Consider the following 20,304-nt stretch of genomic DNA (forward strand, 5'->3'; position numbering starts at 1 on the left):
GATTAGTATTGCAAAGAGAGTGCAGTTCGTTCCCTCTCCAGATCGCCAATCAATATCTGATGTTTCGTTGTGCTACACTTTATCGAAAAGAGGAAAGAGTTGGATATTGATTAAGACAACGAGATCAATATTTGGGGGGGCTGTGGACTTATGACGTGCATTCAGTTGCAGAATAAAAGTTTTTGTTGTGTTAAACAGGTGCGTCACAGTATAAATGGAGAGATGGAATGAAATCGAAGCTATCAATGATGTTACAACTGGGACCGAAGATTTTGTCCTAGACTAGGTGATCTTGTGTATTAAAACGTGGATGGAAAAGTTGATATCAATACTCCTAGTTGGTTTTATAATTTGAGAAAAATCTAATATTACTTTCACGTATTACTGATAAACATTGAACAACGAGAGAAATCCATTCAATCTGCCGTGTTATCCAAGCATTCCTTCGGTCCGGAGTTTAGTCTCTCTTTTCAAATGGAAACCCAACCTTGGTCGTGAGAGGGGGAAATAAAGAAAAATAAAATGTCGAAAGTTTGAAAGAAATTGGGCAATATAGTAAAGTAAGTAAGGACTGTTTTAAAAACGAGATCAATAAGACGATGTAAAATGCAAATTTGCAACTTAGTAAGCAAAGTAGGATAAGTGGTAGGGACAAATTTCCCATAGGCTGTGTACTCAATTATCAGAGAATTGTGGTTTTCTCATTAGTACGTATTCCCCTTGGGCAATAGAAATTGAAATTGAAATTGAAAAGGTTTTATTGAAATTATTGCACTTTGCAGCCAAAAGGCTGAATTGCGTACAATTTACAGGCATATATACATAGAGTGTACAGATTTAAAAACATCAAACTTGAAATCATGACGAAAATATAATGCAAGTATATAGTCGAAATATAACACAGATATCTTATTGTTCTGTATCCTCATGAAAAAAAATATATATAATTAGAATTTAACGTTTAAAAACTCCACATTTTAGCCATTTTGTGTTTTGGGGCAAATGAAAAAAATATTTTTTAGCTTAAATCATTAGTACATTAATTCAAAGTCTCCAAAGTTGTAATAATTACAATTTCTTACAACTTGAGGAATCATAACTTTCTTATCGTTGTCCATTTTTCATACATTCACCTATCTTCTTGTCTGGTTTTCTTTTTCCTCAAAGGATAACTTTTTTTATTTGGGTAGGATTTCCCTTTAACTCTTCGACCTAATTATTATTTTGCTTAAATCTTTTGACATCCCGGTACATGAGTTCTTGGCATTGTTTTATATATAGGTTTTTCTCTTGGCCTAGTTCCTCTTCTAAACTATCATTTAAAATCCATGGGGGCTGCGTGGATTTTAACGGAAAGTTATAAACTTTATCTTATTTAACCTGTTTCTTAAAATAATCACTAGCTTCTGAATTCAATTGATTAGAAGAATGAAATGAAATTTTTAATGACAATAATAATAATATTTGAAATATAGCGCATAATAGTCAAATGTATTATAGCATAATAGTCATGCGCTGTACAAAATATCAATTTACTAAATTATACATTAAACCTAATTCAAACTATCAATTAAACCTAAACCTCAAATATTTCATACATATAAGAACAAATATAAAAATAACATAATAAATGAAAACTAATAATATCTAACAACATACTATATTGAACATTATTAACATTATTTTGAAAATAATTAGGTCTTGAGGACAGATTTAAATATGGAAAATGTAGTGCCAAATAGATTTATGAAAGATGTAGGTCTGAATTTTAATGATAAGGCAACATAACATAGTGCTTTACGCTTCCATGCTGGATTAAACAAATAGTACAAATTAAGTTTAACTTCAGTTTACGTAATATTGTTTTTTTAATCAGTGAGGAAACAGTTGGATATTGTATACAACCATGACTTGGCTCACTGCGATTACTAATCTTCAAAACTCAATTTTCTTTAAAGCATCCAATCGTTGCAAAAAAGCTGAAAAATAAAATCCCGAGAAAATTAACACGCAACACGAGGGGCCTGGCAACTATTTTTGAAGAGGGGGCGCTGGTTTGGAAAAAAATGAAAGGAAAAAAAAAGGTTTCGCTCCAAAAAAAAGACGAAATTCTTTGGGTCAATTTTCTGCAATTTAGCGTGCCAACCTGATTTCCAGGGATTGCTGCTTATGGGGTACAAATTGGGTACAACATACGCAGCATCCCGCTTTCCAGGGCCATGGCAATAACAGATGCTGCCGACCCCCCCCCCCCCCAAAAAAAAAAAAAAAAAAAAAAAAAAACGGCTAAACTGCTCTTCTTCAATAAAAAAAATCCATAGAGCAAATCCATATTTCTTTTAATTTTATTATCATTGACAGAAGACTTAATCTCTCATAAGCGTATTCGTAATTAATGAACAGTTACAGGGATTAGGCACAATAAAAAAGAGTTCATCTTTTGACCGATGGTAGACTTTTATAGAAAATGATAGACATAACTGGAATTAAACATATTCCGAGGAGCCCTTGACAGGGAAATATGTTCTGTTTTATTAATTTGTTTTATATTTTCTTTGTTTATATTATATCAACAGACAGGAGAGGATTCTGAAAGTTAATGAAATGATACTGTAGGGGGCGCTATTTAGAATAGATAAAAGCGGCCCTTGAATGTAAAAAAATATTTAAAAAAGGAGGGGAGATTTCGAAAGAAAATATACTTGGCATTGTAAATCAGAAAAGATATAGTTGGAAACAAAAAGGACACTGGAAAAAAGTGATAAAAATGAGGCATCGGAAAAAAACATTGTTTGAAAATACTGGCCACACTAATTTAGTTTTGATAAGAAATCAGGCACTTGGAGAGGAGTACGCTACATTTGTGAGACCGCCCGAGCTCGTCATCTGTCATGATTCCTTAAAGGTCGAGTCCACCCAAAAAAGGTTCGATTTGAATCAATAGAGAAAAATTAAACAAGGATAACACTGGAAATTTCATCAAAATCGGATGTAAAATAAGAAAGTTATGACGCTTTAAAATTTCGCTTATTTTTCATATAACAGTTATAAGCACATCCAGGTCGGTATGTAATTCAGGTGACTGATGACGTCATCCACTCACTATTTCTTTTGTATTTTACATGAAATATGAAGTATTCTAATTTTCTCCTCATTTTCGAGTAAAACATGTGGGATTACTAATATTTTAACATTTTATGGTTCAGACAAGTTGCCCCTTGTCACATCGGTAAAAATTTTAATATTGTATAACTCAGTAACATGTAAATGAGAGAGTCGATGATGTCCCTCATTCACTTTTACTTTTGTTTTTTATTGTTTGAATTATACAATATATCATTTTTTTACAGATTTAACAATAAGGACAAACTTGACTGAACAATATAATGTAAAACATTTGTTATCCCACATGTCTAGGGAGGAATAAAGCTTTGATTCATGGGACAATGAGGAGAAAATGAGAATATCTCATATTTCACATGAAAAATAGTAAGTGAGTGAATAGTATATAGCCTGCATAGTGAAATTAGGGAAATGGGCTGATAGTAATGATTACATGTTATTCAAACGGATGGATTGGGGTGGGAGGCATCTGAAAGAGTGAACGAGTAGCTCTTAGAAACTGGGAAACGAAATCTATATCAACGCCATCTATCGGTGATATCGATCCAAGTGTTTGGGTCTCGAAGTGAGCGAAATAAAAGTGCAAGAAAACGACGGGGGGGGGGAACTAGTTATGTTGCAATTTTAAAATATCATAAGATGAATTTAGAATGTTTTGATATTGTTCCGAAATCACAGATGCTAAACCTACATGCTTGTAAATGAACACAACGTAACAAATTATGATCAAATCAAAGCAGTCCACGTTGTGAAGATACTAATTCGGCATACGTGTTCTTTATTCAATTTACGTATTTTGAATAACAATCATAAAACAAAACATTCTGAATGTTTAAGGCAACAGTATATTATTTTTACTGCAAAATATAGCCGATAAAGTAACAGCATATATGAGCAGGTTATAATAGTAACATGAAATTCATAGATCCTGTGGTAAAAAGACAATTGATGAGCTAACGATTAACATGGCAATCAAGCAACGTTGCCAGAACTGGCATAATTATGCTTTCTGGCATAATTTCGACCCTTTCAGCAAAATTCATTATGCTGACATAATTCTGGCATAATTATACTTTTTTAAGCAAAGAATCTGGCATAATAATAGCATATTTAGCATAATTTTGATCGATTTTTTTCCCCACATGTTCTTTTTCATTTTTCACATTTCTACTAACTAATGAACGACGCCAGCACCGACAGAAGTGGGGGAAATCGTTCACATGCATGCATCCACTCCTTAGGTTGATAACCTTTGTTTTTTTTTTTGCTTGTCAAAAAATTTTGGTTTGCCACTCCTAAAATTTAGGTTGATAACCTTTTTTTAAATTTATTTATTTTTATTTATTTATTTTTTTTGCTTGTCAAAATTTTTTACTTATAGCCACTCCTAAAATTTAGGTTTATAACCTTTTTATTTATTTTTATTATTTTTTTTGTTTGTAAAAAATTTTGGTTAGCCACTCCTAAAATTTATGCTAACCTTTTTTTTTTGGGCTTGTCAAAAAAACCGGTTTGGCATAATTTTTCGCGATTTAGCATAATTTCGCTGCTCCTCTAGCATAATTTGATTTTTTTCGCTGGCAACGCTGCAATCAAGCCTGCAAATTAATACAACTACTACAAGGATGAAGAGGGGTAAAACGATATTTTCGCTTTGCTAATGGTTTAGTGCAAATACAAGAAGCCAAGCCTTATTGAGCACTTGCATGTCTGTTTTATTTGTAAGGTTATCGTGGAATGGTGCAGCTAATTATTACATAAATCTCAGGTTCGGATCCAGGCAGAGCCGCATGAAACGTATGCCTTCAATCTCCAACAAATGGAACGCCTCTGGTAGTCTCATCTGCATTACGCGAATTCGAGCTGTGCGGAATTTGAAAACAGCTATTGAATAATAATAATTCACAAAAGAAAACATTCATATAATAACATACTATGTCCATTGACCCAAAATGACCTTTGACCTTGATCTTGTGACTCAAGACTAGTTTTGCAAAACAATCATTCATACTTGATTACCCCTAATGTTTCATGAAATAGATCCATAAACTTTCTAAGTTATGCCAATTCAACAAATACCCCCAACACTGCCGAAGTTCATTGACCTTAAATGGCATTTGACCTAGGTCATGTGACCTGAAATGCGCACGTGATGTTCAGTTTATACATGGTTGCTCTTATGTCCAAGTCTCATAAACTAGATCTATAAACTTTTAAAGTTGTGATGACATTTCAAAAACTTAACCTTGGTTAAGATTTCGATATTGATTCCCCGACATGGTCTAAGATCATTGACCCAAAATGACGTTTTACCTTGGTCATGTGACCTGAAACTCGGGAAAAGGTAATCAGTGATAGTTGACTACTCTTATTTTTAAGTTTCATGAACTAGGCCCATATACTTTTTAAGTTATGATGATATTTCAAAAACTTAACAAAGCGGCGCCTATACATGTGGTCTCGCTTTGCTATGCAGGCGATACAATAATTGGTATTGTGCCTAATATAAATTATTTTCAATTAATTATGTATTTATTTTTTAATTGTCAGACTTTCGGGAATGAACTTGCTCCATTTTCTCTAAGTAAGAATCATTCACTGCTTTTGCCTACCGGATGCCCCTTTCTATTATTGGGGGGGGGGGGGGGTAAGGGAGAACAATTTGTACATTTTTTAAGTGTTCCTTTTTTTTTCACTTTTTATTTTCTGCTTGTCAGAACGGCCAGCGGCATTCACTTGGTGTTGGAAAAGCAGGATATTTCAATACTTGAGACCGTCGGAAGGGAATACATGTAGGATCAGAAGTGCCAGATTAACCAGCTATCAGCTATCCAGAGTCGATACCGTTAAAATATCAAACAATTCCTTTTCGTGTCTGCAATGTCACAGTGAATTGTAGTCGTACCTCAAGTGAAATAGTTTAATGCTCCTCAAAACTACATGGAGATGATCACCCCATCCCCCTTTTAGAATACTTTGATTTGTATTTTCATTTTTATAGGGTTTTGCTAAATGACAATGTATATTCAAAGGCAAGAATTTTGGGAAATATTAAAGTGCATACGCCATTTTAGAATCCTTCATAATTTTTTGTAGAGTTCATAATGTGGTCAGATAAAATGGCTGTCATATCGACCTTGTCTCTGTTAACATAATCACCATGAAGCGGAACAACATTCGTGCTGTATGTGAAACCACGCAGGCTATCCCATGATAGCCTACACATTCTAAGAGCCTCCGTGAGGTCCACGCATAAATCATGGAGGGCACTCTGCGGTCGTTCTTCTCCTTTTGACTTTAACTTTCTTGGCACATGCTTCGAACTTGAAGGAGAAAAAGAAGACTATGTTGTTTTGTGTTGCCTGGCCAGGGGTTTTCTTTCCTGACCCTCGTCTGACCCCCACGAATGTTCCGTATCACATCTATGATTCATGATCTATGGCGGGCGAAGGTTAACGAGTCATGACTACAAGGACCCCTCTCTCATTTCTTAACACCCCCCCTCACCATCAACATTTTCAAGTTCGCAAACTGCCTTCTTCTTTATTTTCCAGCTGTGTATTAACTCACATATAGTCCTCATGACCAAGGTTAAAGGTGAGATATTCAGCGAAACATTTGTGCACGAATGTTTGTCGTTACGGATTGAGTGGGGTGGGACAGCATCACCCTACAGTTGTTTTTTGAAGTTCAGTATTATAAGATCTTAACCATTGAAAATCGAGCTATTTTAAATCGTGTTTTCAAAGTAAGGATTTTGACGGGGGTCTAAAGTAAACGGCACTCCTTATAGTCGATTGAAATACATCATTCTACACACCTTGATATGAATTTTGTCAGGTAGCTTTGCTTCGTTTCCTCTACGTCACTTTGAAAGTTAACGTTGGGGGCCAATTATTCAGCACGTTGGCTCGAACGTTCCCAAGCAATCAGCATCGAGTGCAAAGTAGACTCGGAACGAATTTAGAAGCGTTAATGTGCTTCTATCCTTTTCCGCTCAATATTTCTCAACGAGACATTTACAAAAGTTAACGATTTTTAAAGTCCAACCGAAAGGACATTTTCTGCGGGCAAGTTTGTAAAAAGATGAAATTGTTTTCGTATCTCACTTTACTTTGAATGGAACTGCATCAAAATAGACACTCTTAAATGTGCTAATCAAAGAGTACATCCTCCTTATACAAGATGACCTGGCAGGCACCATCATCTCGTACAAAACACGTCTTACATTTCAACATGTTTAGAAGGTAATTGAATCCCGAATGGAATACGTAGTCTATAATCTATTGATACTTGTCACAACATTGGACCCCAATTATTTGCCCATATTAACTTTCATGAACGGCATTTTAATGACAAGTGTTATAAAAATTATTTGTGTAGCCCAATGAAGATCTATGAAATAACATCAGGGAAACAAATCTCTCTGATTGCCGTCTTCTCTATATGTACAAGACGTTACTTGATGGAGAAAGTGTACTTTTATGCCCCATCCACGCCGCTATTCCTACCAGGGCGCCGCCGCATTCCTAACTCGCAAATTTTCTACCTATCGGCTTTTCTTGCACCAAACTCATACCCCCCCCCCCCCGAATCCTTGCACCACCCACTTCTCATTGCCATAACCACGATAACATCCAACTTTCACTTACGACTGTATTATACCATGATACTCACCTGAAGGAATCGCTATGTCTCGCTGAGTAAGGAATGCACAGGTGTACGCTAGCCAGTAGTCGATAATCTTACGAAGAAGTGCCAACCAGACATAATTCATCCTTGATTGATTGGATGTAGTTCTTAATCCTTTGCCCCCATCCTCCTGTATTTTCTAAGTCATGTTGTCTTCTGAGAGTTTGTATTCTCCACCATCAATTCCTCATTGTCGGGATCAATAGCCATAACAAAGCTCGATCCTGTTATCATAATCATTGGAAATGATGCCCATACTATACTTTGCTAATAATATTAAAGTTTACGCCAAGCACACCCTACTTTCTTTTATTTCAATAATTAGAGAGAAAAAATAACTTTCTCCTTTCATAAAAAACTTCATAGTAAAGAACCTTTCTATTGAACCACAATAAAATACAATAAGTCAAACGGCATTCAAACTATTAAATTAGAAGACAAAAATTAAATCTTTGAGATATAAACTCAACGAAAAGTGAGTGAGTGGCATCTTCGAATCCTTCATTATCATCAATCCCTGCTCGTGGATATTATAATAATCGTTGAAAATTACATAATTTATCTATTCCACGTCTAATTTTTTTATCAGCTTCACGACATATTAAGAAATATACAGTGGTGCTAAAAAGTTAGAGAATCCCACCAGAAAAATGAACATAATAATTATTTAAAAGTGTTAATTTCTGCCAAGTTATAGATATTAAATTGTGAAGTCAGGTGATAAAATATTTCATTCAATAAAGTTTATTTCTCTGGGCTCGCCCGACATTGAAGGGTTGTTGTTTTCATTCAACACTCAGCATGAAGGAGTGCATTTTGTGATGGGGTTCACCAACTAATTTTTAGCACCATTTTTGGAGATTGACGGCATCATCGTCGTAGCTATGTTCTCTTCATCATCATCATCACTACTATCATTTTGCTCACATTCTCATCGGCTTGATACCAAAGTCACCGCCACGTTGTTTTATACCCCCATCCACCTAACCTCCCATTTACAGTCACACAATCATCACACATTTCAATCATTACCAATAAACCAGCTTTTTTTCCTTCAAAAATCCATCAAACATCGATAAATGTTCACGATTGATTTCTTGTTCGGTATTAAACACAGTATATTCATATACATGAATATAGACCACAAAATAAATTCATATCTCTTTTCATAGGCTTTGTTTGCCACCTCTCACTAACGATTGGCTGTCAATAAATTGCACAAACCAAAGTGTTGTGTGCCCCCTTCAATTTCAATCGGGAGGTAATTTTCAGCAATTCGTGACCTATTTCATGCATTTTGTCAAATGATATATCTAACACTATAAACATATTTTTTTTAAATAAAAAATGATTAAGGGTGTAAAATAATTTTGATATCATGTTGGATAAAACTTAACACACTTGGTTTAATACCAAGACGAAGAAACAAAACAGAGTTGAGCCAGAACACGTGGATATTATTCAGAAGAATATTCCATAAACCTTTGGAGCCATTTTATTTGCCAACAAATAATGCTTCGTATAAACAAGCACGAAAAAATAACATCAAAACACAAAAAAAGAATAGATGGAAATAGTTCTTTGACAGACAATAACAAAATAGTTTACGAGAACGGATTAATTCATTTCATTTTGATTAAAAGAGCTAAACGATACCATAACTATATTGAGTGATACATAATTAGTGATGGTAAGAAAGCAAATGAGTTTACATGGAAACCTTATAGGTTTCATGGTGAAATACAAAACAGATGACAATACAATAGGAGGTTACACCCCATTTTTTTTTCTCAAGCAGCATAAAAAAACACGATTGCGAATGTCAACATCGGATTGGCTAAATGTTTATAACCACACTTTTAAGGGCATTATGAGTAAAACACAACATCAAACGGGATTTGGGTAAAAAGGCTAACAAATTCATATCATGATAAAAAGTATATTGGTATATTAGGTCTTTGTAATGTGTTTTCAATGCATTGTTTTCATTTCAGTACTTGTAAAGTCATAATCGCCTGATCATGACTTGACCTTGATTTTTATTTTGAAAGAAATATTCTCCTTTTCTGTCCAAAGATCGGTGTATGAGAAAAAAGTTCGACAAGGCAATCGAATGTAATTTAATGGTGTTTTGTATGATACCTAATCATTATGATATTCATGACGATTCTTAGCGTGAAGTACATCAAAATCTTTGAAAAGCTGTCGCCAATTAATTTTCATGTGAACCAGGCAACCAGCACGAATATTAACCTTAAAATAAATTCGCAAATTCTAGTAATCATTTACACAGATAAATTGCCATTTGATAAAATAATGAATTATTTTAACTTACACCATTGAATAGGTCGACCTACAAAAGGGGGGGGGGGTCCGATTTCACATTATTAGAATTGAGCATTGCTGGGATTTGATTGTAAAAAATAAAAATTGAGATTTTCACTTTGCAACAATTTCCACAATCTTAAAACATGATTTAAGTATGGTTTGAGTGATGTCAATAGAAAATAAAGTCGTTTGTTCATTATTTTCTATTTGTGTTTGTAAAAAAAAAAAAAATTAATTGCTTGATCAAAATAAATTCATTTATAAAAGTAATCAAATCTAAAGAAAAGTGTTTATTTCCTTAATTTGGGCCAAAATTCTGTTTCATGTCGTTTGTCGCATAAACTCAGTTATTTTTGTGAATCATAGCCATCCCCGATATAATTACATGTATTTGATCCCCCCCCCCAAAAAAAAAAAAAAAAAAAATCCTGCCAAAAATTATTTTGTACTGCATCTTAATTATTTTTCCCTTTACAATCCATGTTGATCTCGTGTAAACTTTTTTCATCAAATACATCCAAAATGTATTGCGGGGTAACCGTTCTTGCATACCATGTCTGTGATTTTATTGTCAATATAAATTCAAAAGAAATATGAAACATTAGACGATTTAAAATCGCATTAAAGAGAAAATACACGACATAATATGAAGATTAAACAATACCCCCGTCCCCAAAACCAAATACAAAAGATAAAAATACTATACTGATAAAATATCTAATTTGAATGGTAAAGATGTTATTTTTAATTCCTTAAGGAAGCGTATTTATAAATGAACATGTCATTAAAGCAAAGGAAAAAAAGCAAGACAGCTTCATAAGCCATCAGATATTAAAACGAAAATGACTCATTAATGAATTTAAACGAAATAACTCATTAGCTTATAGCTTATTTGACACGATCCACGGCAAACTTGGGTCAGTGGTGATTTGTACAAATTTGAATCCATCTGCCCATTTCCAATTAAAATACAAACATTCTTTCATTAAAAAAAACAAGCACGTTCAACACTTCCTATTTCACTCAAGGCGTACATTCTTCTTAAAACTATAACAGGATTCAGCTGCAATTATTAACTACATACAACGACCGTTTTATTTAGTAGATTTTTTTTTAAATCCCTAAAACTTTTATCTTAAAAAACACAAAACCTTCTCACAACTATGCTCAACCTTCACACATTTTATTAGTGTTCCAATGTCTATCTATTTGTCAATACTCTTTCCTGATTCACAAGTTCAAGTCAAAAAATTATTATTTTTTAATTACCAGATTAGCAACCTTGAATTCCTTCTGTAACCAAGTAACATACTTCATTTTTTTGGTTTTATAATCATACTAATATTTGTTATTTTGATTTTAAATGAAGGTTATTCATTAGAATTATTATGTTATAATTTCTAAAGTAAAAAATGATGGAATATCAAACATTTTATAGGAATCTGGAAACATATTTATACGTGCATAATGAAAATAACACCATTGTATCTTTCCCATGCAGCTCTCAATGACAATCAAACTCACACAAATAAAAGGCAGCATATTTATCATAAGGGGGATACAACCAAGAGGGCAGCATTTCATAATTAAACAACCCCTCGTCCAATCACAAATGGTGGATAACTATTATCCAATCAAAATTGAGGAATGCAGAATTTAGCCAGATTATGATGAAAAAATCGAGGGAAATCTCGATGCTAAGTTTTGTGGCCCAAGACTCAAAAGATGTTTTGCCTGACAATAGCAAATGTATTTAAACCTTTCTTTGGGTAATTTGGTTTGTCCTTTTTTAATAATAAGCCTATAGCAACAATATGGAACTTTTAAAATGGAAATGTAGTTAATCAACGATAAATGTTTGTTGACAATTTGCTCCTTGTTCAAATTTTGTTCTTGGGTATTTTCATCATTTAAAACACCATTTCTTCATTTTTTTTAAATTCTTTTACAATATCAATAATAAATTTGTAAATGATATGCTAAATGTCAATGTCAATTTGTAATATAACCTTCATGTATATTTATTAAAATTTCTGAATAAATTCATGAATCAAGTAATGAGTGGTTCATATAACTGTTAGGAAGTATATTGGAATTTATGTGAGATAATCTTATTTTGGAAATATTCACAACATAGAACAAGTTATTTACACAAATTTAAGGGACATTAGAATGGATGTTGGAAAAAAATTGTAAAACAAGTTTTAGATTTCAGTTTGATAAGTTTACAGTTAGGTTTGGATGACATTGTCTGTGTCTAAAGGTTGCATCAGCTGCTAATAATCTAATTAGTACAAGGATACAAAATAAAACAATTGCTAGGGATTTCATTCACTATACACAAGAGAGTACATCTATTTCAGATAATAGGAAAAACTGCATTGTGATAATACACCAGCTCTTATAAAAAAATAATAGACAGATTTCATGCAAGCAAAGAACTGAAAAATAAAAACTGTTATAACGTTAAAGACTACCGGTAATAATTTATAGGAACCTGCAGAACAGAGTCACCAGTATACAACCGGGTCATGTGATTGAAGGAAAAAAAAAGAACAGTGGAAAATACACAAGTATAGCTGCAAAGCATGATAAATAATAACAAACATCAATCAATTTGCTACTTGACAGATAAGAATAAAACTTGACATATTTCATAAGAACATTGTGGTATAAATATATAGCAATGTATCAATATGCAGACTGTATTTTCATATTTTCTCCAATGGATCGATCTCAAAATATCTTGTGATTGGACAGATTGTTGATGGCTTTGCTGTCAATATAAACCCTTTTCCAGTCAACAGCTATATCTTTTCAAACCTCATCTATTTCAGTGAATCTTTTTTTAATAGAATATTTCAAGAATACTCACCCAGCCATTTTGTGTAATTTCTCTTAATCTATGAAATATTTACATCCACGACTTCAATGTAACCATATACATCACATCATACTTCTAGACAGGCATCACAATCATAAGATTTCAACAAGAAGAAATAAAAATTAAAATTGTGTTAGATTGTCAAGTGGGTATAGCCAAATGAAAAAAAATCTATTATAAAAGACAGATAAATTGTGTCACTGTAATGTAAATATGTATAGATATATATTTATATATATAATATTTCTGTGAAATGTAGATATTGTAACTTGAAATCATGCTATGTGCTTTAAAGGTGCATTTTAATGAAGCAGCCTTTAAGAATGACACAAATGAAAAGGTACACCTTTAAATGTGAATACCACATCTCCAAAATTTAAAGACATTCCCTTCATTTATGTTCATTCTAGCACTGCACCGTAAGGTAGAAACAAATTGAAGGTGTATTCTTTATGAATCCAAAGATTGAAATGTTTTGTGTGTGTGACTAGTAAAAAGTGTTATTCTGCAATGTAAATATCAATCGTGTGTTAGTGGGCTCTTTTTATATACATTTCTCCTTGTGCCCCACCACACACATACAGGTAGATAGAAAACTACAATATATATAATTCCACCTCTGTAGTCCTACCTACCTAACATTCTGTACAGATTTCCCCCACAATCAATACCTATTACCCAAATAAAGAAGATGAAAAAACAAAACAAATATCATCATCCCAAGTAGCATTTCATACTCTCCAACATTCTTGTAACATCATAGATAGTTTTGTTCAGTGAATTGATGTAGCTTACTCTAGTGTATTACCTAATATATACTAGTGATAAAAAGGGTAACCATGCTTGTTTAGGGTTTGTTTGGTTCTTAATATAACTATCTGGTAGAACTAATCACTCTTAGCATCTTAATTACATCTACTAAACGTAATCGAAAACTCACAGTAAAAAGCTGACCATCCCCTAAGATGCAAATCACATTTAAACAATTTACTTATTTCAGCACTAAAATGATAATTAAAAAAACGTAATGAAATAGAAATATTGCACAAGTTTTAAATCTTTAGACATGACGATCTTTCAAATTCAGGATTTCAAGCAGCATAAGTAGAGTACCATACATCACCCTAACTTTTTGCTCTGCAAAAAAAAAAACCCAGACGTACAAAGCTCTTTTGAGTTCATACCATTAATAAGAAAACAAACAATGTACATTTCAGAGGATATGACACAAGTTCTCATCTTTTACAAACACACAACAGTATCAAAGTAAAAGAAAAAAAATACAATAACAGTTGATGAGAAATTAAAGTAAAAAAAAAAATGTGTTTTTCAAACACATTAAAATAATTTCAGAATTTCTGCACTACAGTCTTTTCGTCTTGAATAGCATCATTTCCTAAGCAAGCAGCAAACACCTTTTTTTATAACGGCTGTTTTCACACACTATACATCCGTTTGTTACCTCTACGGATCACCAAAGAGTAATACTTAACTTAGCATAGTTCATTTTACACCTTACATTTCAAAGATCTGGATATGAATGCTGGCAGTGCTTGTTCCTCATGGACTCTCCACAATTTGCCAGAAAATTCACAAATTCCAAGGTTTTTTTTCACTTGATAGACTACACAAGCTTTCCTCCGGTATCATTAGTAGTTTTTAAACATCCAGGTTTGGAGCTTTATACCACAACTACTGGCCGATGGATTCTTAACCCATCATCTCATATGATGGAACATAGATTTGTAGTCTGGCTGAAAAAAACATATTCCATGGCGAGATCCAGTCTGTTAGCAAGACTAACTTTGACATCCATTGTGACATCACTGGTAGCTGCTGACCATTGGTAAAACACTATTATTACATACTTGTATCATTTGAACTCTTAAAAGAGTCCATAGACTTAATCTTACATGCATCCAACAAGAGAGAAAATTTCCAGTTAAATTCTACCTTCAAATTACCAGTGACTACCTTATTTATTGTTACACTTTTCATACAAATTTCAGCTTATTTAAGATATTTCTTACTAGCTCATTACAAACATCTGTAATCTTTTTACTCCACAGGTCTTTCCAGAAATGAACAAAAACATATATTCTTCTTTGGCACTTGGATACATTTACCTTGAAGAATTGGTCACTGAATTTTATTCATTTGGGCAAATACAATGAGATGCTCCATGTTAAACTTTAGGCACAATTTAGTTTATTTCAGTCATCAAAGATGATATCATTGGTACTATCATTTATAGATATCCTGCACAGTTTTTCCACTTAAAGACTAATTTGAAGCAGAAAGTATAGAAGCATTATTTTTTTTACATTTTGCCTCATTTCATTCCACATAGGGAGCATAGAAAAGCAGTAGCTCCTCAAATCATCTTTCTTATATTGATAGGAGAATGAAAGTCAAATATAAAGATTTTGCATTGTGTAATACATAAAACTCACTTTTAAAAAGATTCATTCAATGTACACATGCAAAAGAATTTCCATCCTGGAGTTGCCAATATATTCTCATAATAAGAAGTGACCAATACATTTTATGCTTCATTCTGCTCAGAATTTGGCATAGATCTTTTCTCATTCCTTAGTGTTCTCATGGATGCTACAAAATAAAGTACAAGGAGATTGTAGCTTTGCAATCACTAGGATTTGAAATATTTCAACTTTTAGAATTACAAATGATATCATTGCTATGATTAATAATATTGGTTAGTACAGATCATTGTAGGTGGTTCATCTCACGATATATAGTGTATATATTACAGATTGGTGCAGACAAAGCATGATACAGTCCATATTGTGAACTTTTCCAGACTTCAGTTTTTTTTAACCAATAAGCAAGATTTGTACATTTTGACTTTCATTCTCCTGTGATACAAATGTTTTATAAAAAATTGCAAATATTTCAATTGAAGTACGTTTTTTTTATCCACTGACAAAATGTGTTCCTATGGTATATCAATCCCCACATTTTGTTAATCAATGCAAGTCCGTGATTTTGTCACCTGGGTGCTAGAAGGGCAGTAGGATGTAAAGAACATCAATTCCCATTCCCGTTTGCCAAGCAGAAGGGTGTTAACTCTCACACCATTGAACATTTTGCGTAGCATATACTTGAGTCAACGGCCTTTAGCCACAGGAATTTACATTCACCACGCACAGGCAACTTACTGCCCTCCTGCAAGCAAAGTGATAATTTGTTATTTTCTATTATCAGGTTTGAAATTTATTAAACCAATACCTTTTTTGAGCAAGACTCACATATGATGCAATCCTGAAATCTGGTCATATACAAAGCAAAACATGTGTATTACTTTTAAAATCAGTGTCTCAATACATCTGTTTGTTTTTATCAAAATGAACATTTCCACGTCAAAGTTCATATGGCTTCAACAAGACATTTAAACTTTAAATTTTGATTCAATTCATCAAACTTGTTTGCAAGTTAATAATATTATTATACTCCTACGTGTTCTTTTAAGTTTGAGTTATCATTAACAATGGATACATTTACTACCTCTAACACTGTGACACATATCAAGAGTCAGATTTAAAATATAAATATAACTTTGTATATATTTGCAGCTTGTTTATTTTTTTTCTAGCAGCATAATGAATGTTAATCTTTATTCCCATCTTGAAAGGCTGTAATAAAGTTTTTATTTAATAAAGTGCTTTGGATAATTCAGTGCAGCATGATCCAATCACAGCATTAAAGAGATTCATTTTTAAATATTTCACTTATTTCACATTTCCATAATTTCATTACTTTATTATTTCATAGTTTAATTATTTCAAAGTTTGGCAATGAATTACATACATTATATTTATCAATATTCCATGATAGTAATATGCAGCCAACGATGTATACATCATACATTCCACTTGAATATTAAGGATCATCAGGCCTGTGTTGCGATAAGCTCGCTTGAAGATGCAAGAACAGGATAAAGAAAGCTATATTTTTGCCTACACTACTTTATACATAAGACCCCTACACCAGGCAGACAGACATGGAATGGATATCTTGTAGCTCCAATTCACTTCATGGAAAGCTCCATTCTCCCACGTAGAAATACATGAAGAGTGGAAATCTTAGGATATTCACAAATGTAGAAAAAACTTGTACATTTCATTATCAACTTATTTTTCTATTTCAGACTCAGATTCTGCAGAAGAAATTATCAAATTTCTATGAAGAAATTTCTTATAAATAATCACTGTATAGCGGTTTTGACTGCCCATAAGTGAACAAAAATATCCCATATCATGTTCAATAGCAAAAGGCTTTTAAAGATAGCATTGAGCATTAATAGGCTGCAAATGTAAGCTTGCTAAAAATGACTTGCCTGTTTTGTAATGAAGACAGTACATGGCTGGCTAAAGAGTTGTCATGTGGGAATTAGAGTGATAATTTGATCACCACTATCCAAGTTGCTAAGAAGCTACTGCAAACTAGGGGTTGTGGAACATTTACAGTTATACTAGACAGACATTTTCACTCCATGGAGTGAATACGACGGGAATCAGCTGCAAGGAAGAACCAGCCTTGAGTGGCTGTTCTCATTCAAGACAGGCAAGTCTTGTAGATTTGAGGTTGTTCTTTTAGAGTGACTACCTCATATCACTTAGACAATCCTGGTAGATTGGCCTTGTAGCTGTACATTCGTGCACCCACCGCGTCGGTACGGGGAGCCAACCCCTTGATGGCCCCCCAATGCTCTTTCTTCATGTGCTTTTCTAGAGTGCTGTAGACAGAGAAGGGCATGTTGCACACCTCACACTTGAAGACTTCTTTTGCACCATGACCATGGGTCTTCATGTGGCGTGTAAGCTTGCTACTCTGAGCACAAGCATATGAACACAGCTGACATTTGTACGGCTTCTCACCAGTGTGTGAACGACGATGGACCGTCAAGTTGCTGCAATTCTTGAACCGCTTGCCACAGAACTCGCAGGTATCGCTCCGTTTCTCCGATGCCCTTTGTGGCTTCATTCTATTGGGAGGACTTGAGTATGGCAGTACGGCGTTGGATGGCATGCCACCGTTGGATTCTATGAAGCGACGCTGAGCAAAGAAAGCAGCTGGACCGCCATTTGTTGTTCCAAGTGGGCTGGCATCCGAGCGGACGGGTGATGACATGAGTGGTTCTCTATGTATTGCTAAAGGAGAAGGTGGCCATGATGTTGATGGTTCCATTTTGATGCGGTTGGTCACCAGTTCCAAGTCAGACATAGCACTACGCTCTACTATACCTTGTGTTAAAGGATGATTACCTTGGAAAAGGGTATGCTCTGCTCGTAGCCTTGCCATCAAACTTGATTCAATGGGACTGTGGTGATCATGTGGTCTGGATGGTGGCCTGCTGTTAGAATTACGTGGATGGTGGTTTTCTGGTGACGATACATCACTCAACGATCGAGGCTTTCCAAAGATTATATTCCGTTCTGCTATGGCCTGCTTAAATGCTTCGCTGTATTGCTGAATTTCATCTAATCCAGAATTGACCATCATCTCACTTAACAATGAAGAATGATGATGTGATAGTCCTTTAGGACTCCCTCTGCTCACATTCCTCACGCGTTCCACATCAGCGCTTGATGGCCTCCTTTCCTTGGATCTTTCCTCTTCAAATTCTTGTTCTGATGATTTGGCTTCACCTTCAGACTTCACAGTTATTTCTTCATTCTCTCTTTCAGGTTCCTTTGGTTTTATATCAACCATGTCTGCCTCATCAGGTTCTTCCTCTTCTTCTTCCTCTTCTTCCTTTTCCTCCTCTTCCTCCTCTTCCTCTTCTTCTTCCTCCTCCATCTCTTCCTCTTCTGGGGAGGAGCTATCACTCATATTCTTTCTATCGCCGGTGCCCATTGATCCCTCTTGCCCTTCTTCCTCATTGCTGTTTTCATCCTTATCATCCATATCTGGAGCGGATCCCATTGCCGATGGTGGTTTATTCATGTGTGTCTTCATGTGTCGCTTTAGCTTGCTGGCTTGACTGCAGGCATGATCACACAGATGACACTTAAAAGGTTTCTCACCTGTATGAGATCTGCGATGGACGACCAAGTTGCTCTGGAACTTGAACGTCTTCCCGCAGAATTCACATGACTTGCCCTTGGACGAGAAAGATGGATACCTGCGGGTCGGATAGCCAGGGTAAGGCAGACGCCTGTGTGGTGAGAGTGGTGGGCTCTTTTTGGCCAACAGCTTCAAGTGGTTTGCAGCACTGGAATCCGTCGGTGGTTGATGTTGATGTTGATGTTGATGTTGCGGTTGAAGGTGTGGTGGCGGTAGGGGTGGCGGTGGAGGGGGGACAAATGGCAGCTGAGTGTGAAAGTCGGCTATGCTGACAGGAGATATATGTGGTGGTAGCTCAGTGATTCTACTCTCTGGAGGAGGCATATGAAAATCCCTCCGGTGCATGTGATTTATATGGGGATAAAGCCTCTCCAACCCAGGTGAATACAGCCTATCTGGGCCCGTTGGACGAATTAAGACTGGAAACGTTGGCGTGTGACCATCTACAGGATGAGAATGTGGACTGTGGACTGGTATAGGAGCCAGTGGAGGGTGAATAATTTGTGGTAAACTGCTCTCTATTGGTTTGGGAATAAGCTGCTTGCTGGTGCTAGATGTTGTGCTCTTGGGTGAGAGGGAGTCCACCTGAGAGACCGACTCCACAGACACAGACCGGGACCTTGAGAAAGGCCTCTCCTCCTTTGGAAATGTGTATATCTGCATTCCATGGTCTTCCTGTGCATGTTTCAGGAGCGTTGCAGCATTCTCAAACAAGCCCTTGCAAGACACACATATGTATTTTTCAGCTGCGTGGGGATCTGCAAAGAGAAATAAAGAATATAGAAAGGAAAATTCATTAAGCATCAAGAATGATTATATTTTAGAGGTAAATTAAATTTATTAAAATCACATACACATAAATAAAAAGGAACAAATCTTAAAGCTAAGAGCAGGGGAGAGGGAGAGAGAATGCAAATGAGAAGGAAGAAACTAGAAATGACAGAAAAGAAGGAGAAATTAAGATAAAATAATAAAAATCTAAGCTTATATCAAAAGATGCATGTAACTAAACCAAAGATAAGTCTTTTATAAAACTGAGAATAGTTAATTCAAATATTTACAGTGGGTGTTAACATGTTTAATATACAGGGCTTAGAAAGAATTCATCAAATAACTATTCGAAAGTATGTCATTGACATTTAATAAATCACAATAACTTAATCAGATGTTCATCTTTACGCAATTCCCTG

The 20,304-nt window shown here is 34.6% G+C and overlaps 1 protein-coding gene across 1 annotated transcript; it reads right to left on the reverse strand.

Annotated features, from left to right (window-relative positions):
• Positions 1 to 9,283: 9,283 nt before the first annotated feature.
• On the reverse strand, positions 9,284 to 19,868 carry LOC129264800 (B-cell lymphoma/leukemia 11A-like). Its single transcript, XM_064102163.1, has one exon. The coding sequence runs from the start codon at positions 19,775 to 19,777 to the stop codon at positions 17,660 to 17,662; it is 2,118 nt and encodes a 705-aa protein (XP_063958233.1). The 5' UTR covers positions 19,778 to 19,868; the 3' UTR covers positions 9,284 to 17,659.
• Between the last annotated feature and the right edge of the window lie 436 nt (positions 19,869 to 20,304).

This window comes from Lytechinus pictus, chromosome 7, assembly GCF_037042905.1.
Source record: "Lytechinus pictus isolate F3 Inbred chromosome 7, Lp3.0, whole genome shotgun sequence".
Lineage (NCBI taxonomy): Eukaryota > Metazoa > Echinodermata > Echinoidea > Temnopleuroida > Toxopneustidae > Lytechinus > Lytechinus pictus.